The following is a 21,764-nucleotide window of genomic DNA, read 5'->3' as shown; positions in this document are numbered from 1 at the left end:
TCGACAGTTCTAGAAAAAAAACTATTATTCCTCCTCCTCCTCCTCCTCCTTCTCAGTAGTCACAAACATTGGTTTCGCATAATGCGGCCTGAAGAGGCCCTGGAAGATGTCCTGATAACATTTCAAGCACAACTCATATCAATCTCCGGCGGAGCTTTTTCGTTTCCTTAATTCTTACTTTTGCAAGCGTTTTTACCTTTGTGCCAAGCCACCCGGCTAACGGGATGTCCGTAGTACGGGCAGTGCAGCACGGCCCTGCGCCCCGCCACGACCGTCCGGTTGGGCATGTCGCGCACCGCCGGTGGCCCGAGCACGTTCAGGCGACCGGAGTGCGCGTGCGAGCCGTGCACGTTGGAGGCCTCGCAACGGTAGGCACCGCCGTCTTCGTGCCGCACCCGCGTCACGTTGACGAAGCTGATGACGGAGCCGTCGCGGCTCACGTAGTCTCCCACGCGAACCTGTCGTTGAGAGCCGTCAATTGGGCTCTTTCACAACAATATCGTCTTCTTAATACCGCGTACGCCATGTCTTCATGCTTCCCATTCAGTAAATGTCTCACTTGTTAAATTTATTATGAATCCCGTAATACCAACGCAAGAAGCATACGGAAAGAGCTGTGAGAATTTTTCACACTTGCGCAGGACGCAGATGTAGCAAAGCGCCGTCTTCTGAAATGTTGTTCAACGAAGCAATCGACCTTTAAAAGAGTCGACCGCAGCGCTACCCCAAAACAGAAGTGGGGTTGCTATTCTTAGGCTTAATAAATCAAGTTTTTAGCACTTCTTTTGTTTTCTCTAAACACGGAAACTTTGCGGACGATTTGGCGTAGCGAGGGAATAGCTTTAAGGTGACTACTGTTGCGTAATACGGAGTACAGAACGCCTGAAAACAATATATCCTTACAACGCGTTTAAACGCAAGATATTAGGTCTTTTTTGCGGAGCAATACTAATATTTTGCACGTAGAAAACATCATATTAAGACAAAGGCCTCAAGTGTCTATGGTAGCTTTCCCCTGTGCGACACTTGCGCACGAGACTTTGCAAGATTTTACGATACTTTGGGAGCCTTCACGAGGCCCTGCGAGACCCGTCCGAAAAACCCACGAGAAAATCTCGTAACTCGAGAAAATCTCGAATGTAAGTTTGCGCAAAAAAAGACGTACTGACCTGCACCTGTCTATGCCTTCTTTTTTTCGTATTCTTCTTTTTTGCGCAAACTTTCATTCACAAACCAATACCAACTCTCACAATGCTCGGTTCGTCGGAGCTTTTCCCGAGTCAGTAGAGTATGGAGGAGCAAAGACCTCGAAGACCACCGAAATATGTGACGTAATCACCCGCTGTTCTATGATAAAATCCTTCGCATGACGTCAAAATATTGCTTGATCACATGGCATCATTATTTGGTTAAAGTCAGAGTTATTCAATCATAACAGTTGCGAAACTGCGTTCCGAAACCCGGACACACAGTTGGCCCAATTTTTCGGGAGTGGGCTGACTTTCGTGCCACCTGAGAGCAGCAACACCAAACACAAATAATGCGTTTAATAGCGGGTGCGCTAATCAACAGGTGGCGTGACAATCTGTTCACTTCCAATATTGGGGTCAATTACTTGCCCCGATTTTGATTGAACGAGCCTAAGGAGAGTTTTGAATCTCATATAATTGAATAACTCTGACTTAAAGTTGGGCCGATTCTCGAGGTAGTGCAACAGCCCGCTAGAAGCAGAAAACTGCAATGTGGGAGGGAAGCAGGCAGTAGTGCAATCTATTCAGAACGTCAAAGCAATTTAATCCTTCTCTGACAGTGTGCCTCATTATGCCTTGCAGCAAGCTTCGACCCCGATTGTACAAATTATTGCATTAGCAAGATGGCAGCAGACTTGAAGTGTTACAGTGTGTAACGTGGTGCGAAATGTTTGTGTGTAAAACGACATCCTTGTAAATTCTGGATGCGTCGTTCAGTATACATTCATTGTAGTAGATGCATAGTTTGCATAAGACGAGCTGCGCTATACCTTACATACCCTGGTGTTCTCACATCTAATGATACCTACAGTGAAGTCTTATGGGAGCTACTTTAGCGCGTGCACCACTTGCAATGGTGTGAAGCCTTAAAATTAACATTTTCTTAAGTTTGCGAAAGCATCTATGAAAATAATGTAGGCAGAAAGCAGCTAAAAACGCATGCTGTCGCCAGTTGAATTAGCATTAAGGCGATGTACCATAACACACTATTACTGCTGGTAAAACGCATACTGTAGTCGTGCTCTTCTTCCATGCTTCTTTGAATAAATGACTTGTGTACGTGATCATGTAAAGCAGGCAGTCTTCTTTTGCAGTTGTGCGTCGAACTATCTACTTATGTGTATAGGAAGACACAAGAATAATAGATCATCAAAACCTGGTACGTCTTCTCTGAGGCAAATGCTAGTGCCAGAGAGGTGTAAGACTTATTTAGTGTTCCCGAGAACGCATGAATAAGGAATAAGATTTGTTTTAAAAACTGGGGGCAAAGGATTCTCACCCGGCTGGAGTCCTGAACTTGGACGTCGTAAAGAGACCACGTGATTTGAGGCAGCGGCGTCCCAGTGGCGGCACATCGTAGTGACACTGGTTCCTCTGGGCGTACCACGACGTCCTGGAAGTGGGATACCAGGACCGGTGGTTCAGCTGCACGAAACACAAGTAGCAATATTTGAGAGTGATTTCCCTTACAGTACAGTGCATCCGCCGTTCACAAAAACAAGCACAAGGTGCTGCCAGTCCATCCTGCTGACTCGGGCAACCCTGGACATAAAGCGCCGAAGACGAGCTTTTACAGAAGTATGTCCCGATTTCTCAGCGGGTATAACACGTGGTTCCTGTGTAGCGTAAGTCACAAAAATATATTGTCATTGGCCCGTTCATAAATTCAGGCCATTCAAGCATGGAAGTTCGTTGAATAAGTTACTGCGTGTGCTGGGTATAACGTACACTAAACACTAATGCATTGTACTTGTTGAATGCACCTTATAGCTTACTTTATATGGTACTTTATTTAATTAGGCATTTACCTTGAATGCTTCAAAATGCGATAAGAGCTCTCTCAAAATCAGCTTGCTACCTTTAATGCGCTCGAACACAAATGACTACTACACGGAGTAGGTTCTTTACTTTCTTTTTTTGAGTAATTAAAAGGCGAGTTCGTGGTTTTGCGAAAGTCAGCTCTAACGTACCTTACATTTACATGTAAAACAATGGCTCACCTCTCACGCATCTGCATAGCACTGACTGGATCGCTGAAATTTTCATCAGAATTTTTTAGATCCAGAGATGAAACGCTAGACGCCCGTGTACTGCGAGGTATAAGTGCAGGTGAAACAATACCAGATAATCATACCATTGATCGGGTACGTAAAATGCAAGATAAGAATAATAATAATAATAATATTAATAGCAATTGATTATTATTATTATTATTATTATTATTATTATTATTATTATTATTATTATTATTATTATTATTATTATTATTATTATTATTATTATTATTATTATTATTATTATTATTATTATTATTATTATTATTATTATTATTATTATTATTATTATTATTATTATTATTATTATTATTATTATTATTATTATTATTATTATTATTATTATTATTATTCGGCACACTTACTCCAAAGTTTATGTTGTACTGTGCGTAACTCAATATTCTGCGGCTTAGCTTTACGTGTTGGGCTAGATTGTTCGCTCTTGGACATTTTTATAGATTTAACAGGGAAGATCTTGAAGGTAAAAGTCTAAAAAAAACCCCTCCTTTCCATAGCTTATCATCCGCCGGTTCTTATCAGCCATGCCCACCGATGGAGACTGCCCACGCAGCCGCCACGCTGGGTTTGCCCGCCGAGAGAGCCAAGTATGAATGATGCTTGGAAGGCCCGCACCTCTACCGAGGATGCCACAGCCAGCTTTGACTGGTCGTTCGGGCGATGGAGTTTGGGCATTCTTGCATGGTCTGTGAAAGGCTGTGGTTCGACTGTACTTATTCTACGCTTAGAACAGACCTGGCATCAGCCACGAAGGCCACTTTAAGCAGCCTAAGATCGACCAGCTTCACCGTTTCTTAAGCTTTATAGGGAGAGTGTCAACTGGTGCCATTTTCGAAGTTGATTTCATTTGGTACATAGCACACAATGCCCATCCTTCATTGCCCTTTTACAGGCCTGCAGTATTTCTTTAAGTATCTGCATAAACACAAATGCGAGAGTAAGGCCACCGACGCTGTGAAAACTGACTCGTCACGAGCAGTGCCATTCCAAAATTTCGCGATGAAGACTATTCCGCAAAGACACTGCAGGTGATTAACGCAACCAAGCATGGGCAAGAAGCAAAGAGTATCTAAACAGGCGCTGCTGACAGGAGCGGGTGCACGCTCACGTACACCTGACGTGGACGAAGGCCTGCGCCTGCGCCGAGTCTCGCTCGTTCTCCGCGTGGCACTGGTAGACGCCGGAGTCGTCGCTCTGCGCAGCCTGTATGCGCAGCATGTACTGGTTCAGCATGAGCACGCGCCGCGACGAGACCTGGCCACCTCGGCTGCCAGAGACCGACGTCTTGACGGCCGACGGGCCCGTGATGGCGCGGCCATCTTTGAACCACGTGACCGAGCGCACGGGAAATCCGGACACGCTGCAGTTGAGAGTGAGGGTGTCTCCGGAGCGCACCTCCCTCGTTCGCGTCCACATGTCCACCTCCAAGGGCTCTGCAGAAGCGAATGGTTAGCGGTGAAGTTACGAGGAGGGTGAAGACGAACAAGTATGTTTAGGAAAAAAAGGATTTTTGGGCAAGTTGGTTGGTATTCATCTTGAAACAGCGCAACAGTTTAAATACCTAGGTGTAACTCTGACAACAAACTTAAAATGGCGCACGCACGTCGAAACAATCTGCAACAAGGCTCTTCGAAAACTTTGGTATCTCCGACGCACTTTAAACAACTCGACAAAAGAATGCAAATTGACAGCGTACAAGACCTTGGTCAGGCCCATACTTGAATATGCGTCGGTTGTTTGGTCGCCTCACCATAAACATGACATAGCTATGTTAGAATCTGTTCAGAAGAAAGCAATAAGGTTTATTTTTCGTCGCTATGACCAGCGGTTCTCGCCTACTTCGCATGCGCATGTTTTATCACTGCAGTCTCTAGAACATCGGCGCACTTGCGATCGTATCATCCTCCTGCATAAGACTGTTCACACAGGCTTGGGTGTTCTAGCGCTCATTTCTTTTGTTGCAGCTTCTGCGCGCCGTACCCGACGATTTGATCCCTTAAACATTACGCCCTTTAGAGCTAGTCTCGACTGCTTTAAGTTTTCCTTTTTTTCCGTGGACCGTGGATCTATGGAATGAGCTTGATGGGTCTCTGCGCAGACTCGATGCTCTGCAATTCGAAAAAGAGTTGCGTAGTCATGTATTCTGATAATTTCTTTTACCGTTTGAACATTTGTATTCCACTCCTGCAATGTCTCAAAAACTGAGACAGCAGTATTTGTAAATAAATAAAAAAAACTACTTGAAAAAAAAAGACGGAAGAAACAATGGCACCGGCGCTGACTCGCAATTAAGAAGCTTATTAGAAAGCACACATAAAAATCACACAATATGTTAAGTGCACATCGATGCACGTAACCCTTGCACATCAATCTTTCATAGGATACTTGCACACGTTTGTTTGCAACCCAGTCTTTTTAAAGCCAAAATTACGCACCGAGCAGTGTTTATGTATCACGTTGTTAAACACAACAGTTTTCATCATTCTCAATACGGTACCTATTTCGTGGAATTGTCTTTACTTTTTTGTATTTAACAGACCAACGAGACGTAGCTGGAGTATTAGGGTCCATTCTGTTAATAAAGACCAAACACTTCTCAGTCGCTTTACTGTTAGCAATCTTAGATGCAGTGTATACGCGCGACGTTATTCGAAACACTTCCCTGTCTGCAGCTAAGCACCTTTTGGGAAAATATAGTCCCATCAATGTTTTGCCCTTACTAAATAGAAAAAAAAAGATAGATAGGTGGTCACCGCAAAATACAATTAAGCGCGAGGAATGCTACTTCCTACAAGGAGAGAGAGAGAAAGATAAATATGCAAGGAAAGGCAGGGAGGTTAACCAGACGCACATCCGGTTTGCTACTCTGCAATGGGGAAGGGATGAAGGGGAGAAAAGAGGTTGCAGAGAGAAAAGAAGGTACACACAATCACGAGCACACTCGGGGGAGCACACAGTCTACAGGCGGTCGCTCAGGTTTGTTGACTTTAAGTAAAGTAGGAGTGCTTTAGCCGCTTTCTGCGCAACTGAGGCAGATGCCCAAGGTTCTAGAATCTTCTGCACACAAAATGGTCTGGATTCAAGTTGATTCAAAACCATCCGGAGCTGGCATCGCTGTGTGTCATAGCAAGCGCAGCTGCACAGGACGTGTTCAACGGTCTCTTCAGCTCCGCAGTAGTCGCGTGTAGAGGTGTCTGCCATACCAATGCGAAAGAAGTACACCTTTGTGAATGCAACACTGAACCAAAGGCGGCATAACAGTGTCGCATCAGAGCGGGAAAGTTGTGATGGTAGCTTTATCTTGAGCGAAGCATCCAGTTCATATAATTGACACCTTTGGAAGCTGGCAGACTACCAGAACGTGCGTGTAAGATCCCGAGCCAGCAGGTAAAGTTGTCTTGCTGCACCATTCCATGACAGAGGAATCGGGACCACACGGGTTAAAAGTGCGTCGATTTTTCAGTGGAATGCCAGAGGCATGAAGTCCCGTATCTCAGACTTTCGCCAATTTATTTGGCCAATCAATTCCCTATACTTGTCATATGTGAGCCAAACGTATCAACGCCTTATAGATTATCCGGTTATGAAGCTTTTTTGTTCAGCCGCTTGCGAACAACGAAGCAAAGTAATTTTTTACATTCGCACGCACTTGACTTATCTTTCGCACCCAATAAGTTCAAATGACGACAATCAGTACGTGTGTCTTCGTGTAAAGAAGAATGCAGTTTTGTTCACGCTTATTGGTGGATATATATATATATATATCCGTCATCACGATTTGACTGCGACAGATTAAAAGACATCCTAATGAGGACCGATGGGCCTTGGATCATCACCGGTGACTTCAACGCCCATCACATGCTTTGGGGGAGCACTAGGATGAATGCCAGGGGCCGGAACATTGTTACATTCACTTCCGACCACGACCTTTCCATCATGAACGATGGTACCCCAACATATGTGCGGGGTCTCACGTATGGCAGTTGCCTTGACCTGACATTGGTGTCACGGTGCTTCTCTCACAAAGTTAAATGGTTTTGCGATATTAAGACTCATGGGAGTGATCACGTACCCACCTACGTGAAGATCGATGGTATCATAAAAAATTTCTCTTCCGGTGTTGTAATTGGTACTGACTGGTCGATGTTTGCATCGCGTGTTGAGAACGCTTGCCAAGAAGGCCTTCCTACAAGGAAAGTTCCGTCAAACACAGAAACCCTGCGCAGCCTTTACGCATATGTATCTGTGCGTTTTTGTGCACGTGACCTAGTTCGCTTATTTATGCGTGTGTTTGGCGCTCCTTTACTATAAATGTTGAGATATTGAGTATCTCTGTGCGTGCCTTTGTGGGCGTACGTTTATGGATATGTGTGTTTCCATAAGTGAAGTCTCTTATTAAGTGTGTTATAAATGTAGACTTTGCAAACGTCTGCCTGCGCGTGCGCATGTAATTCAGAGCCGACATCTGTTAGAGGCAGAGAGACAGAGGGGAAGACTCTGTTGCGTTGGATTCATGGCAAATTAGATTAGCAGTTGAGCAAAATTGATGCAACTTTGCGTGTGTTTTTTTCTAGGATAAATAAAATATACTTGTTCACATTGGGTCTTTTCGCGCAGTCAACAGATTTTTTCTACACCGCTGCTTTAATTACTTATACTAATGTAAAATCGATTGATTGCTGTAGGGGTAACATTTTTAGAATTATACCCGAATTTACCGACCACCTTTTTTATACTATTCGCGACTAACCAAAGGCTCACGTGAATGATTACCTCACTGTCGTTGCCCTATACCATCTGTTAAGGCGTCTAATGAATTTCAGATATCAGCCAATGCCACCGTTGCATTGCGAAACGCGAGGTTAAGCGTCTGAAACAATATATTCTCTACAACCTCGCAGAACTTCTTTTTTTTTTCTTGCAAGCGGGCACACGCCTAGAAAAAATATCACGGCAATGTTCTACAGTTCCAGTGAGTGTTCTCATTATTTTATTTGTTTAATCGCCTTCCATTTTTCTCACCGTGCAACGGGTGCTGTCTCTCTAAGCTGCAATGGGGTTCTGCTTGATTTATCTACACCACTTGATCCTCCCTCTCTGCGTAGAAGATTCCTTCCGTAGAGAACGCAGTCAGTTTTAGCTGCCGGCCCATTAATTACAAGCACGACAAAATTAATTAAACCACTGCTTCTCCACTCCCCGCTCAGCGGCAGTCACTGCACCCACCCTCATCATCGATTTTCTGTCCAGACCCATCGACTTCGATGCAATTTGCAAATGGCCCACTTTCGCAGTCGTCTCCTCCTGCAGTGCATCCCGTTTTCTTTATCTCTTACCCTCTCCACTTGGCTAGCTCTATCCTAATCACTCAGTACTGCAAGTGGATAGCGCGTTATCTAATGTCCTACACTCGGCATTTTTTTTAGTGATAGAAAACCGATGCTTGATGTCTTCACTATATATTTCACAGCTTCAAAGCTACCTTTTTATTTTAAAAGTAAGTTTTCTCTCCTCTTACCTCTATCTTTTTTTATAAACAAAGTTTTGTGTCTGCATCCATGGAAGCATCTATACTTACTTTTTAGCTAGTTTAACCAGCATGATAGGCTTGCCTTATAAAGGGGATCGTTAGACCATAGGCAACAGCCCGTATTATGCAATAGCATAAAACTCAACTTTCAAATGTGTAAAAGGTGCAGCACATCGACTTAAGTAGTGAGTCCTTGTATGATAAGCAAGTAATCCTACTGCGGCATCAGTTCATTTGCTGGCAGCCAACAAATGTACGAGACATGGCCATATCGGCAATTTGGTTTTGCGTTTGGTTTCATTCAAAACTCTGATTTTCATTTAAAGGAGCGATTTCGCTTTTTGAAATCAGTGCGTCTTGTATGTCAGGTCACTATGGCATCTTATTCGATTGCACTCAATTAATGACACGTCACTCATGGCCCGCCGCAGTACATTTTCTGTAGCGTTCAAACAGCAATGGTAACGAAGGCGATTCTCGGACAATCAGTGGTACTGTCACAGGCTGCAGCAATGTAAGACTGTAGTTTTATTGATATAAACCAAAGCACTACATACAAATGAACTAGAAAATATGAAGAAGACGAAAAGGTAGAGGGTAGTTTACTCATTATGCAGAACGCTGAGAAGCGTAGGCGTGACAAGTTCTGAATACGTACACTAGGCCGCAATGTGGTTTTAGATGAATAGTTATGCTGGTACGGTAAATAGACTGATGAAAATATACATGTACAGAAGCACAGCTCTATAAACGAGGATCCATCATATAGGGTGCAAGAACGGTAGTATCATTTGCATATTATACGACAGTTGAGCATAAATACATATGAATTTGGGTGCATGTAAAATACCAGCTTACACACGAATGATTTACTTACATAACTGAGTAATGCAGTCGCTATAACTGACTCAACATGCCCCTCAGCACTCTTTGATACTTTTGTTAGGAGCATATGAACGAGACATTTGCATAACTACTTGATACGTCACCTTGTAATGGGTTTTCTCTGTTGCTTAGACTATAAGCAATACGTAGAGTTTTCATCTGACCTGGATTTTTGTATGCCAAAGCAGCGGCGGGCACAGTTGCATCAGCTACTGCCCTCATCAAGTCACCTGCATCGACAATAAGGCCGAAGTGATACGAATACGTTCCCTCCCAATTTATGGCCGTCTGTATTACCCTCGTTCCTACCACGTATGTGACCTTAACGTACATGAAATTTTTCGTAGCGAAACTTATGCTATTGCGTTTACAGTGCAGTGTAACTGAGAATACTTCCCGTGTGGGAGCACCAAGAAAAAGTACTGGAACTTTTGTTTTTAGTTTGTTCAGTACACAGGTGTGAATCCAGCCTGCATGTCAAATGCACTGAACCCACAGAGCAGTGGCTGAAGGTTTGTTGGAAAAATTCGAGAGAGTTGTCACAAGTCTTGGTTTTTTCAGGAGCCTAAAAAATTGCGATAACACTACCTCCAGTAGGATCTTCTTTTAGTTGCAATGGCCGCATTTCAGTAGAACTCAATAACACACCATGAGTCCTTTGATTTTCGTGCACCGTATAGAATTTTTCATGTTTATTTATAACCAAAATTAATCCATTGAAAGCCTATTGTTGCAAAGCTTTTCAATGTCCCAATGTTGCTTTGGGACCTTTAACTACGTGCTTTGTCCTTCACAACTTAAGCGCAGACAATTACAAGTCACATTCGTGGTCTGTTGTTTTTACCGCTTCGAATTCTAGCATTTCAAGTTCCTAACACCTCAGTGTCAACCACATGGCAGCACCGTCGCCAGTAGGTATGCCATCTACGTTACTTTGTATGGGTCACCACTATACGTATGCATGCCAGTCCTATTGAGACCATGGCTTATGCGCCTCAAAGGCGGATGTAAACAAGCCTGTCCCTACGGGCAGCGCAAACTCCAGCCTGACGTCACAAGCGGGACGGCCAATGATCTTGTCTGCGAAGAACACTGGCATTCCCATGAGAGCGACTATTTATTTAGCCGCGAAGACCATCGGCTGCTACTTCTAAATCATCCACGTGGGGCTTTGGCGGTCTTCTTGAGTTGTACATTACTATGCGTTAGGTATCGTATTCATGCAATGACGCAGCCTGCTGCACATATGGCACTACTCACCTGTGACGAGCACCTGGATCTCGTTCTTATCCTCGACGCCGGCACCGTTGCTCACGACGCACACGTACGTGGCGCTGTCCTGAACCGAGGCACGTCGAAAGACCAGAGTGCCACCGACGAACACAATGCCGGGCTCCCCGATGGGCAGCAGCGGCCGAAGGTGGGTCCCGTGCTGGCGGTACCAGCGGTACGATGGCTGCGGGTGTCCTTGGGCCTCGCACGGAACGAAGAGAGTGGAGCCGTGTGGTCCCTCCACCTGGCGGCTCGAGTGGATCACCTTGGCAGGTATGCTGGAGTGGGGCTCTGCAGGAAAAAAAATGGGGATCGGGATCTTATGCAGACTGGTGAATAGTTAGCTAGACAAAAAGGTCATACTAGACACGTCACCGCCATCATCATTTAGCCGGACTACACGCACTGCTGGGCAAACACCTCTCTCATGTTCCGACAACCAAACCGGTCCTGTGCTTGCTGCAGCCACTTTATACATTCAAACGTATGCCTGCCACGTTATACCTGTCTAGTTAACGTAACAAGACATGCAAAGCGAATAAAGGAGTAAAAACTAAAATGAATCAATCAATTATTGATCGAATGCCCTGATAAAAAAGGGAGAATGGAGGATGAAAAAGTAAACGATGTTTTTACCACCTAATGCCTACCACCACCTGATGCTTACCATAACCACTATCCCCTCTGCAACTGCCCAGGGGGCATTCCACATGAATATCCAAAATAAATGAAAAGAGAGAATATAAAGAAAAGTGTCGCCTGCATTGAACTAAAATGCCGAAATACTTAAACAAATGTCACATAAAATCGGGGAAAAGAAGAGCTATGGTAAGGATAATGTATGGTAATCGCGTTTAATCGAAAACTGAGAGGGAGATATATGTTGAAAACTGATAAATAAAAGATAGAGCTTTCTTTTACTCCCAGTACAAGCAATGCCATTGGCAATACATTGCCAATTCATACGAATATATATATATATATATATATATATATATATATATATATATATATATATATATATATATATATATATATATATATATATATATATATATATGGCACAGTCAGTACCTCTACAACAGACTAACGCCAGGTTAGTGATTGCGCCGGGCCTCGAAGCGCAATGGGGAGCAAGCGAATGACAGCTTTTTACAAACGACGCACTCTGCGCAAAGTAAGGAAGGTGTTTCGTCATTGCGATCGGGGAACGAGATCGCAAAATGAACTAAGGAGCGGGATTCACCTGTGATGACCAGTTTTCCCGTCGTGATGCTGCTCACCACGGCACCGGTGAGTGTGTCCTTTGTCTGGCACTGAAACGAATGATGGCTATCCTCGGGACCCGCCCGCCGCACGTGCAGCTCGCCCGTCCTGAAGGCCACGTACTTTGAGTTTTCGTCTGCATGACCGCGCATAGGTAGAGATGTAAGGCAAGCATCTTAGGATTCGGGCTCAGAATTATGAAAGGAACATACTTGAAATGACACGAAACGGGCGTCAAACAGGCGAAACAGGCTTTGGGCGTCAACTTCATTTTAGCTCACAGATAAGTAAGCAACTCAGAACTCAGTGTCGCATAGAAATGTTTGGTACGGTTAAGCTTTGCAAATTAAATTAAAAGAAACAAACATATGTCTTAAATTATTATGTATGATATACTGAAAACTCACAGTCCTTTATGCATTAACCCTAAAACAGCCGGATGGCAGAAGCTGTCTTCTTTTCACTCGATGTGCAGATCCTGCCCTGCCACCCGCCGAAAGCTTTCAGCGCCTGTACGTGGCGTGGCCTCCAATATTTACCTCGCTTTGACGTTAAAACTAGTCATGTGATGACGCCACGTTAGGTGACGTCACAAATACGTCATAAGTGTCGCACATATTGTGATCTGTGACGTCATGTTCACGTTGTATAAGGACCTCATCACATGACGAGTTTTTCGCGTCGTTCACGTTTACGCCGCCCACGCCGAACGCCAGTCAAATTTTGGCGGCGTTTTACGATGCATCTGAGGCTTTCGGTTTGATAACGAGCACAAAAACACGTGACGTACTGAGGCACATCATGATGGTACATACCTGTGATGATAAACATTCATTGGGCTCTCTGTTGCTGTCTTTATCTTTAATGCACCATTGGTGAGCGGCTGTTATTACCTAATTTATATGGCACGTAGCCATTTATGATGACTGTACTTTCTTTTTTTGTTTCGATCATATGCTATAAGTGGAGCTTTGATGACGGAGTTAGTAGAAAAGTTTTTTACCTACATTTACCTCTACGATAGAAGCAGTATGCTGTCAGAATAATTTTGGATTTACCCACTAGAAGGTAAACACCGCAATGTTTTCAGACATGCTAAACCCCATAAGTTAGTTGCAGCAGGCTAACCCCGCCTGCTGCAACACCACCACCACCACCACCACTTTCATTTCTAATCATACCACCAGAGCTACCTTATTTGGGGTACCACGAGCTGACAAAGGTGTAATGTTGGCTAACACTGGCTAGTGTCGGCTTAGCGCTTCGTAATGTTCGCTACTGTAATACGGTGTGGACTATCTGCCCTTAACAGCATCATAAGATAAAGCATGTGATATGTGAGGTTTTAACGTCCCAAAATCACCATATGATTATGAGAGACACCGTAGTGGAGGGCTACGGAAATTTTGATCACCTGGGATTCTGTAACGCGCATAAAGCATGTGTACCTCTTTTTATGTTTTGGTCAGTCTGCGATGAACACTTCGGGCACTCACACGACTCTTCGCAGTGAAATACGCCACCAATGTCACCTTGCTCGCAAGTATCTGTTCGTGTGCAAAGGTATCCTAAGCGGCGAACGATTTGCGCTGTTATTTGTTGCCGCTGATTTAGGCTTCAAGTTCTACAGTACTTGAAAATCGCGTCCTCCACATCGGAAACCACAGGCGAGTCTACAAAAAAAAACACATTCTCTGTGGCATTAATACAAAAAAATTCGTGTCATCATACAATATCACAAGTTTTTGATATGCTGGTGACAAAACACTATATGTATCCTATCTTTTTTTTTTATGAAAGAGCATTGCTTGTTTGAATGTTTCAACCCAATTTCATAAAAAATGCGCAGGAAAGCGGCACAAAAGCTTGGTAATCTTCAGCAAAGAAATATTCACGTGTTTCGTGCAATCGCCTTAAGTGACGCCCACGTGAAAGTCATATATTTTTTAATTGCACGCGAGGATTCAGACATAGGCTTAACCTCCACTTCCATCGCTCTGTAGCTGAAGTGGGCAAGTGCGTGAACCAATGCATCATAGGTACAACGCGTGACAGTGACGAATAAGTCTGCACGTGGTTGAATAGTGCCTTATACACTATACCTTGTATCACGTTGCAGGAGACGCAATGAAGCATGCACACCCCGAAGCCTTTCTCTCTGCCTTTGGTGTTTTCGAGGATGTAATACGCTTTGGTACTACGCACAAGGAAAATTAACACCCTCGCGTTTAAATATCACAGCAATTATTTTTAGCCCTACATTTTTTCTCACCGCCAACGTCAGTATAGGCGGGCTGACCCCGCCGTGGTGGTCTAGTGGCTAAGGTAGTCAGCTGCTGACTCGCAGGTCGCGGGTTCGAATCCCGGCTGCGGCGGCTGCATTTCCGATGGAGGCGGAAATGTCGTAGGCCCGTGTGCTCAGATTTGTGTGCACGTTAAAGAACCCCAGGTGGTCGAAATTTCCGGAGCCCTCCACTACGGCGTCTCTCGTAATCATATGGTGGTTTTGGGACGTAAAACCCCACAAATCAATTATCAATCAGTACAGGTGGGCTGATACTTGCCTGGAATAGCTTGCACGGAGATGATGAAACCGTCGCTGCGTGTCCATGACGTCACGACGACGTATTCCTTGACGTATTTGGGAATGTGACACCTCAACACGCCGGTATTCATACGGATGACGAAATCGTCGTAGACCCGTACTTCGTATTTCTGCTGCACCACTACGAGAAAGAAAGGAATGTGTTATGAAGGTTTTTTATAAGAACCAATATGATTGACATCGTTTTTTATTTGACGAATAGGTATGGAGACCACCGGAACCTACGGGTGTGCCATCTATTACTTGGCCCTCAAATTCGGCGACTGAAGTAGAACAAAAGTGTTTTAAGTACATAACAGGAGACTTCAACAGTCATATCAGACTAATTTACCGTGTATGTATGATTGCATTATCTGATACGTAGTGACGTCCTGTTCCTCTTCTGCATCCCTCTCTTTAACAGCAGATACTTTCATTCATTTATTCTTTCCTTACCAGCATCTCAAGAGAGAGAGAGAGAAGTGTTTATTTTAGTGGAAAAGCCGAGAGGTTGGCCTCAATCTATTTTCTGCACTACTACACAACGCTAGGAAAGAGGCGAAGGTGGAAAAGAAAGAAAAGAAAAGGTCATGTTGGTGATTAGAAGAAAGGTGGCGACGAAGCAAAAACGAATACGGTCTCTCGCTGTGTTTAGCCTCGCACGAAAACTTGCTCAGCGCTTTCAGTATATCGCGCCGATGACGAGTTGTGGTCACATCAGAACTTTTTTTAGACATTTGTTTCCTAGTGGATTTCAACAAGACGGTGACCATTGAATTAATATGTGTGATATATCACAAAAAGGTGCACTCGATATGTTGTGTAGTGTCAGGAGTGTGACAGGCCTCACAATTTGGGCTGTCTGCACCGCCGATAAGGTGTAAGATAACAACGAGTGAACGTCGCGCCTATTCGCGTGCAGTAAGTGTGTACTTCACGTATTCAAGGTTTGCCTTATTCTAACAAGCACACCTGGGTCGAGTTCATGAAGACGGCGGTAACGCTGACTTGGTAAAAGACCAATATGCTGCAGTAGTTTCTCGGAGAGATGCATAAATAACGGTATTATTACCCGCTAGGGAAAAACTAATGGACCATAACGTGACGTTATAGAGAACTACCTTTCTCTCCAATACGCCTTGCTCGTTACCACGTTGGTAGCAGTGCCCTGAAATCCACGATGAGCTACATAATGCTATTCAACCGCTTTTTAGAGCAAGATAGCCTCCGTTTAAAGACCAAATCTGTGACCTGAAGGGCTAGTTGAGAGTCCCCAAAAATATAGTCCACTTGCGAGAAGGCTTGCGTCAATATATAACAAATCACCTCACGGATGGCCATGATCTCTGCCAACGCCAATGTTTTTCGGTGGTCCAGACGGAAGCGTTCGCTGGTGTCCAAGCATGACATGACAAACGCCGCTGTTGAACCACCTGGTAACATTGAGCCGTCAGCAAAGACATGTAAGGAAGAGGCATATTCCGTAGACCTACATGATAATGCTAATTTTCAGGTCACATGATGGTGCGTGCCAATAGTAGCAGATTGCACCAGTTTCATTTATTTTAACTTACACTGAAATCAAAGTGCACAGGTCATCTTGCATTTCACCCGCTTTGAAATACGGCCATAAATCGAACCCGTGACCTTAACCTCAGTGGTGTCAAAAACAGAGAAAATACATAAAGAAACCTCCGACGTTCTAGGAGGACAAAAATAATTTTTGTCAAGTGACAATGTGAGAAGACTCACGCCCAAACACTATTAGATCGTGTATCAAGGACCCCTCAGGGGAATAGTATTAAAAGTAAAATTGAATTCTTGCTATTTTAATCAGCCCGTGCGTGGTCTTTTCACGGTTTCTGCAGGCATGACACTGTGACATTTAGCTCTAACCTTTCAGCGCAAGGGAAGTATTTTCAACGAGCTTTTGTCTACCTTTTTTAGCGAGCAGCGGTGTTGGGCGTCAATCAAATGCAAGACTGTCATTGGATGAAGCGCCTATGCATATTCTTCATGCCCGGAACTGCAGATACCTGTAAGAGCAACTAGAATTTTTTTTTTTTGGGCTGTAACCAATTCTATGTACCATTCCACGGGTGAGTGCTAGGTATACAGAAAGCAATGTGAATTTAATAAAAACATGGTAAGTTGATAGGGCTTCAGCACTTGTGTGTCTTCGTTCTTTACCTATTTGTTAATTGTGTGCGGGATGACAACGAAGATGCAGCACAATGTTTAATTAAAATCGCAAAGATAGCCTATTTCACATATTTGAATTTGATACCACTTGATACCACTAAACATAGACGTTGAGACCATTCGAGACAATAAAACACAGACTTTGAGGTGTTCGCCTTAAAAGAAAGAGGGAGCATAATATGAGGCAGCCAGCCTTGGCAAGTCGTCTACCTCTGACGCTTCGCGCGGCCTCTGTTCGTGGTGGCTTTCGGATACGATTCGGCCCAAATGCTTGCTGAACAATTCATGAGGTTGTTAGGGTTCTCCGTAAAGCCTTAGGCATAAATTAACCGGATCTACCGAGTTCTCGTTGTGTACTTGTTCTATCCAAATGTTCTAAACACATACTGATTTAGGCTAGAAATGTGACGCTTAGTCATCAAAGTACTGGCCACACTTCTGGAACGTCTTTTACGACTAGGCTGCATGTAACTTAGACATCAGTAGCTCGTGGACAATAACCCTGCGGAAGGAATGTGGGAGAGTGAAAAGGGAGAAGGATTGAGAGAGTGGTACCAATTTTATGGCTATCAGCGACAGTTTTTCTTCTTTGAGTACCTAAATATTATATTATTGTGGGGCACAAGTGTATGGACATACGTGGTGGCAACGAGCATGCGTTAGCTTGTGTTAAATGACCAAGCCGCGTGATTAACGTCTCTTCCTGAGGCCGTTTATCACGTTGAAGCGACCATCTCGTCACTGTGTCACCAACGGCCGCGCTTTAGCTGGCATAAACACGCGAATCTAACGGGACGTTAAGCTGGAATCGTCAGGGCTCCCAGGGGTACCACCATCCTTGGTCCCTTCACTTTCAGATGCAGACAAATAATGACAGAGTGCACAAAGTATCTGGATGCTGTAGAGATAGGCCACCTTTCGCACGAAGTACGTTTGAGAAACGATTGTCGTTATTGCCTTATACATTCTTTAGTAAGCACTAGAAGCTCGTTCCTGAAACCACACCGCTAACTACAGGGAAGGTGAGGAAACATTAATGAGAGAAAAGGCGCATCGTATATGCTCCGGTGTATTGGTAATTCATTTCCCTTTTGTCTAGCAACAAGACAGAGACCCGGTTCCGCTGCGTGCCAGCCCCGTATTCTACCACTGAGCCCCGCTGGCGCTAGAAACTCATTTCAAAGCTGGCCTTAGGCAGGTTTGATGTCGGTAACGGAATTGAGCTATTATGAGTAACAGAGCGTTTTATAGCATCAAAGGAACATCAAGGCTTCACGCAATGCGGAGTGCGTAGGGAGTGGGTTGTCCAATTATCCAACCCGTTACAAAAGCTTGTTCTTGTTTAACTATTAACTGTAGCGCATAGCCACTTCAGGCATAATTCTTCATCATTATCGGCCACTGCATAAAAATATTACACAATATTCCTAGCAAATCCATAGCTAATACGAAGCTTCTCCAAAGAATGTTGAATGATAGCATAGCGAATGCCAGCCTACTACACAAAATTATGGTCATTTATGGCGTAGTGGGTACCCAGCAAGAGCACTTGTAGCAGTTACTCAAAGAGCGTTAAGAAAAGGCTCTCGCTGTGACAGTGCAGCTTTCCCTGTGACAGTACTGCGCGTTGCACGCAGGCCTAGCGTTTTTGTTTTATTATTGACTGAGTGTTTGTGGTTTTTCTCATTTATTGCGATATTCGTTACGGAGATCGGCGGCAGCGGTGGTGGCGGCGGCGGACAACTATACGGTGCCACACGTGACCTTTGTTCTGATCTCATAACAGCTTTCGCCGTAATATTGTACGGTGATACGACAACAAATTTGATTCATATGTGTTTATACCAGATTCCCGGATGCGAGGCGTTTAAGAATTTTTCGTTGGGATTGATTTTACGTTTTAACATTTTTCGTTTCTTCTGAATTTCATTATATTCAAGGATAGCGCCAGAATGCTTCACACGAAATGCGCTCTATGAATACGTCTACTGTCACGTCCGTTTCTCACTGCTAACGCCTTTTCGGACCGCGACCACTCTAACCAGTGCTGCGCGGCCCACTGACGCATAACAACATCTGTTGTAAACGTCCTGAGATGATTATATATAATTGTGAGAGATGCCGTATAGGGAGGGCTCCGGAAATTTCGACCATCTGTTTTTTTTTTTCTAGAGCACTAACATCGTACACTTCATGGTCTACCATTTCTCCTTCACCAAAATGCAACCGCCGCCGCTGTGTTTAAACCCGTGACCTTCAAGTCAGCAGCTGGACACTGTAACCCCCACACCGACGAGGTGGACAGACCAGTGACGTGAATTATCCAGACTTCTAAACGTGGCCATCTTTCGAAGTGACGAGACCTTAGCAGCGCATACGACAGGAGAGTATACCAAGGAGGTTTAATTTTTTTTTTAAACCTCCTTGATATAGACGAGAAGAGACAGGCCGAAGAAAACGCTGGCGTTGTCTAACCAGTCGCAGCTAGACAAACTTTCGCCGTAGTCCCGTACATGGACACGATCACAATATCAAGAAAGTGTCGCAGTGAGTTAGCGCGAACGTGGTCTTTACGGCCCCTCAAAAATTTAGTCGCCTATATAAAATGTTGCTTCCACCGTCCACAACCACCCTTGAGTACAATACCAAACACGCAAAATATTTAGAGATTGCATTTATAACATTGCGTTTCTCCCGCCGCGGTGCTTTAGTGGCTAAGGTACTCGGCTGCTGACCCACAGGTCGCGGGATTGAATCGCGGCTGTGGCGGCTGCATTTCCAAAGGAGGCGGAAATGTTGTAGGCCCGTGTGCTCAGATTTCGGTGCACGTTAAAGAACCCCAGGTGGTCGAAATTTCTGGAGCCCTCCACTACGGAGTGTCTCATAATCGTATGGTGGTTTTGGGACGTTAAACCTCACATATCAATCAATCAACATTGTGTTTCGGCTACCGTTATTGTCTGGAAGATACTATCGGCCAGACAGGTCGCTGTTTAAATGAGAGGCTGAAGGAACGTCTGTACAATGTTGATTGGTATAAACGAAAATGGCCTGTCTGTTCAGTGTCGCACGTGTGGGCGCAGGTCAAAGTTTTCAGATTTCACTCTTGTTGTAACTTGCAGGGCCGCACCACACACGAGATCATAGAAACAGAAATGATACGTTCATTTAAATGATTGTGTTACCACCCGTTCAGTCGTGCTAACCGGTAAAGAAAAGTTGTTAATATGCTTGACGGTGTGATGTACTTGCGCATTGTTGCGTTTCATGCATGACTGGTGCAAGTGGTGACTATATAGAAGCGAAGACTTTCGCACGAAATAAACTGTTCGTCCTTCAGCGGTCTGTGTCGTCTCTTCTGTCCCTTCTTGTCGCATGCTGTGTTAAACAGTCTTTAATATGCTGTACCAACACGCCCAATCCTACAGTCACTTAACATTATTCTTGTGTAGATATTTCAATTGAGAGTTTCTGTTTGTTATTGCTATCATAGTTTTGATGGCGGCTGTTCTTATTATAAATATATTATTTCGTCGTTATTGTTGTTGTTGTTGCTGTTGGAATCGTAAAATTCGAAGTCTAGAGGCCCAACTTTAACGCGAAATAAATTCGTCACAGCACGGCCCACGAAAACAAACCGCGCGCGAGAGCTAAGTTGGCTGCAAGAAAAGAAAAGAAAAAAAACCTGAAAAAATTCATTGAGCAAGTCGTAAAAATGAACTCGCCGCAGGCAAAATATGCTGTTGCTTTATTTTATTATTTATTTATTTATTTCATTTCTCTATTTATTTATTTATTTCTGTTTACTCTCGCTTCTCCTAAACTTTACTCTCTGGCAGCGCGCTTGAGCCGTAAAGCACGGCTGGGTGTATCTTTCCGCTCGAAAAGTTTCGCTTCTGAAGATTTGCCCGAGCGTGGAGATAAACTCGTTTCAGTTATAAAAGGCGGGCGGGCGTTTTCCGAGCCGTCAGTTTGTTGAATGCGGAATACAATTTTCGAAAGGCAGTGGCCCCGCGCGCGTCTACCTAGCGAAGGGAGCGGACTCCATGCTCAAGCTCCGCAACCTCTTGTTGCCTCGGCGTCGAGTAAATCAAATAACCGTTCTATTGCTTCTAGACTTTTATTTTTGGCAACTATCAAGCGGCGATGCAAATGCAAGGGCAATATTTGTGTCCTGCTTGGTACGTCGCGCCAATTTAGGAAAATCCGGGCCGAAACTCGAAATGCCAGTGGCACCGTGATAACGCTCTTCAGCTTCCCTGAACGCCTTTATTCCGTTTCCCCTTTGGCGAAGGGCCCGCGGCGAAATTCCTTAACTTCGGTTATTTGCTTCAAGGACTGAAGGGCCGCCCGACTCCTGCCGCTCTGAATTTTATTCGTCGTTTCTAGCTTGCTCTCACATTCCTCTTCGGCGCATCTTCTGTGTCTTGAGCGTATGAGACGGCGAGGGTGCATGATCCTCTAGACTTTCTTCGCAGTTGTATATAATCATGGTTATCACCGCTCTTGGCGCCGCGATTGTCATGTCCTCGTATTGGCTTGGGCGTCAGATGTAGAAACGTGTTAACACTGATATGCAGGCTACACGCAGGAGCCAGGTATCCTATGAAATGTAAATCACGACGCGAGTAATAATCATCAAGCATAAGAATGAAATGGTCTTTTATGGTGATTTTTTTTACGGAGTTCTTTCCCCAGATGAC

General features: G+C 44.3%; 1 protein-coding gene across 1 annotated transcript in view; it reads right to left on the bottom strand.

Annotated features, from left to right (window-relative positions):
* Positions 1-21,764, bottom strand: part of LOC119169670 (cell adhesion molecule Dscam1) — a 233,612-nt gene that overhangs the window by 72,343 nt on the left and 139,505 nt on the right. The window contains exons 4-9 of the mRNA XM_075885653.1: positions 14,840-15,001; positions 12,256-12,411; positions 10,998-11,300; positions 4,435-4,755; positions 2,530-2,675; positions 197-458 (exon numbers count right to left, since the gene is read on the bottom strand). Coding sequence (XP_075741768.1) covers positions 197-458; positions 2,530-2,675; positions 4,435-4,755; positions 10,998-11,300; positions 12,256-12,411; positions 14,840-15,001 — 1,350 coding nt within the window. The remainder of the gene's footprint in view (positions 1-196; positions 459-2,529; positions 2,676-4,434; positions 4,756-10,997; positions 11,301-12,255; positions 12,412-14,839; positions 15,002-21,764) is intronic.

Source organism: Rhipicephalus microplus, chromosome 2 (assembly GCF_043290135.1).
Source record: "Rhipicephalus microplus isolate Deutch F79 chromosome 2, USDA_Rmic, whole genome shotgun sequence".
Classification (NCBI taxonomy): Eukaryota; Metazoa; Arthropoda; class Arachnida; order Ixodida; family Ixodidae; genus Rhipicephalus; species Rhipicephalus microplus.
Note: the sequence above shows the minus strand (reverse complement) of the source record. Positions and strands in the feature narration are given on the sequence as shown.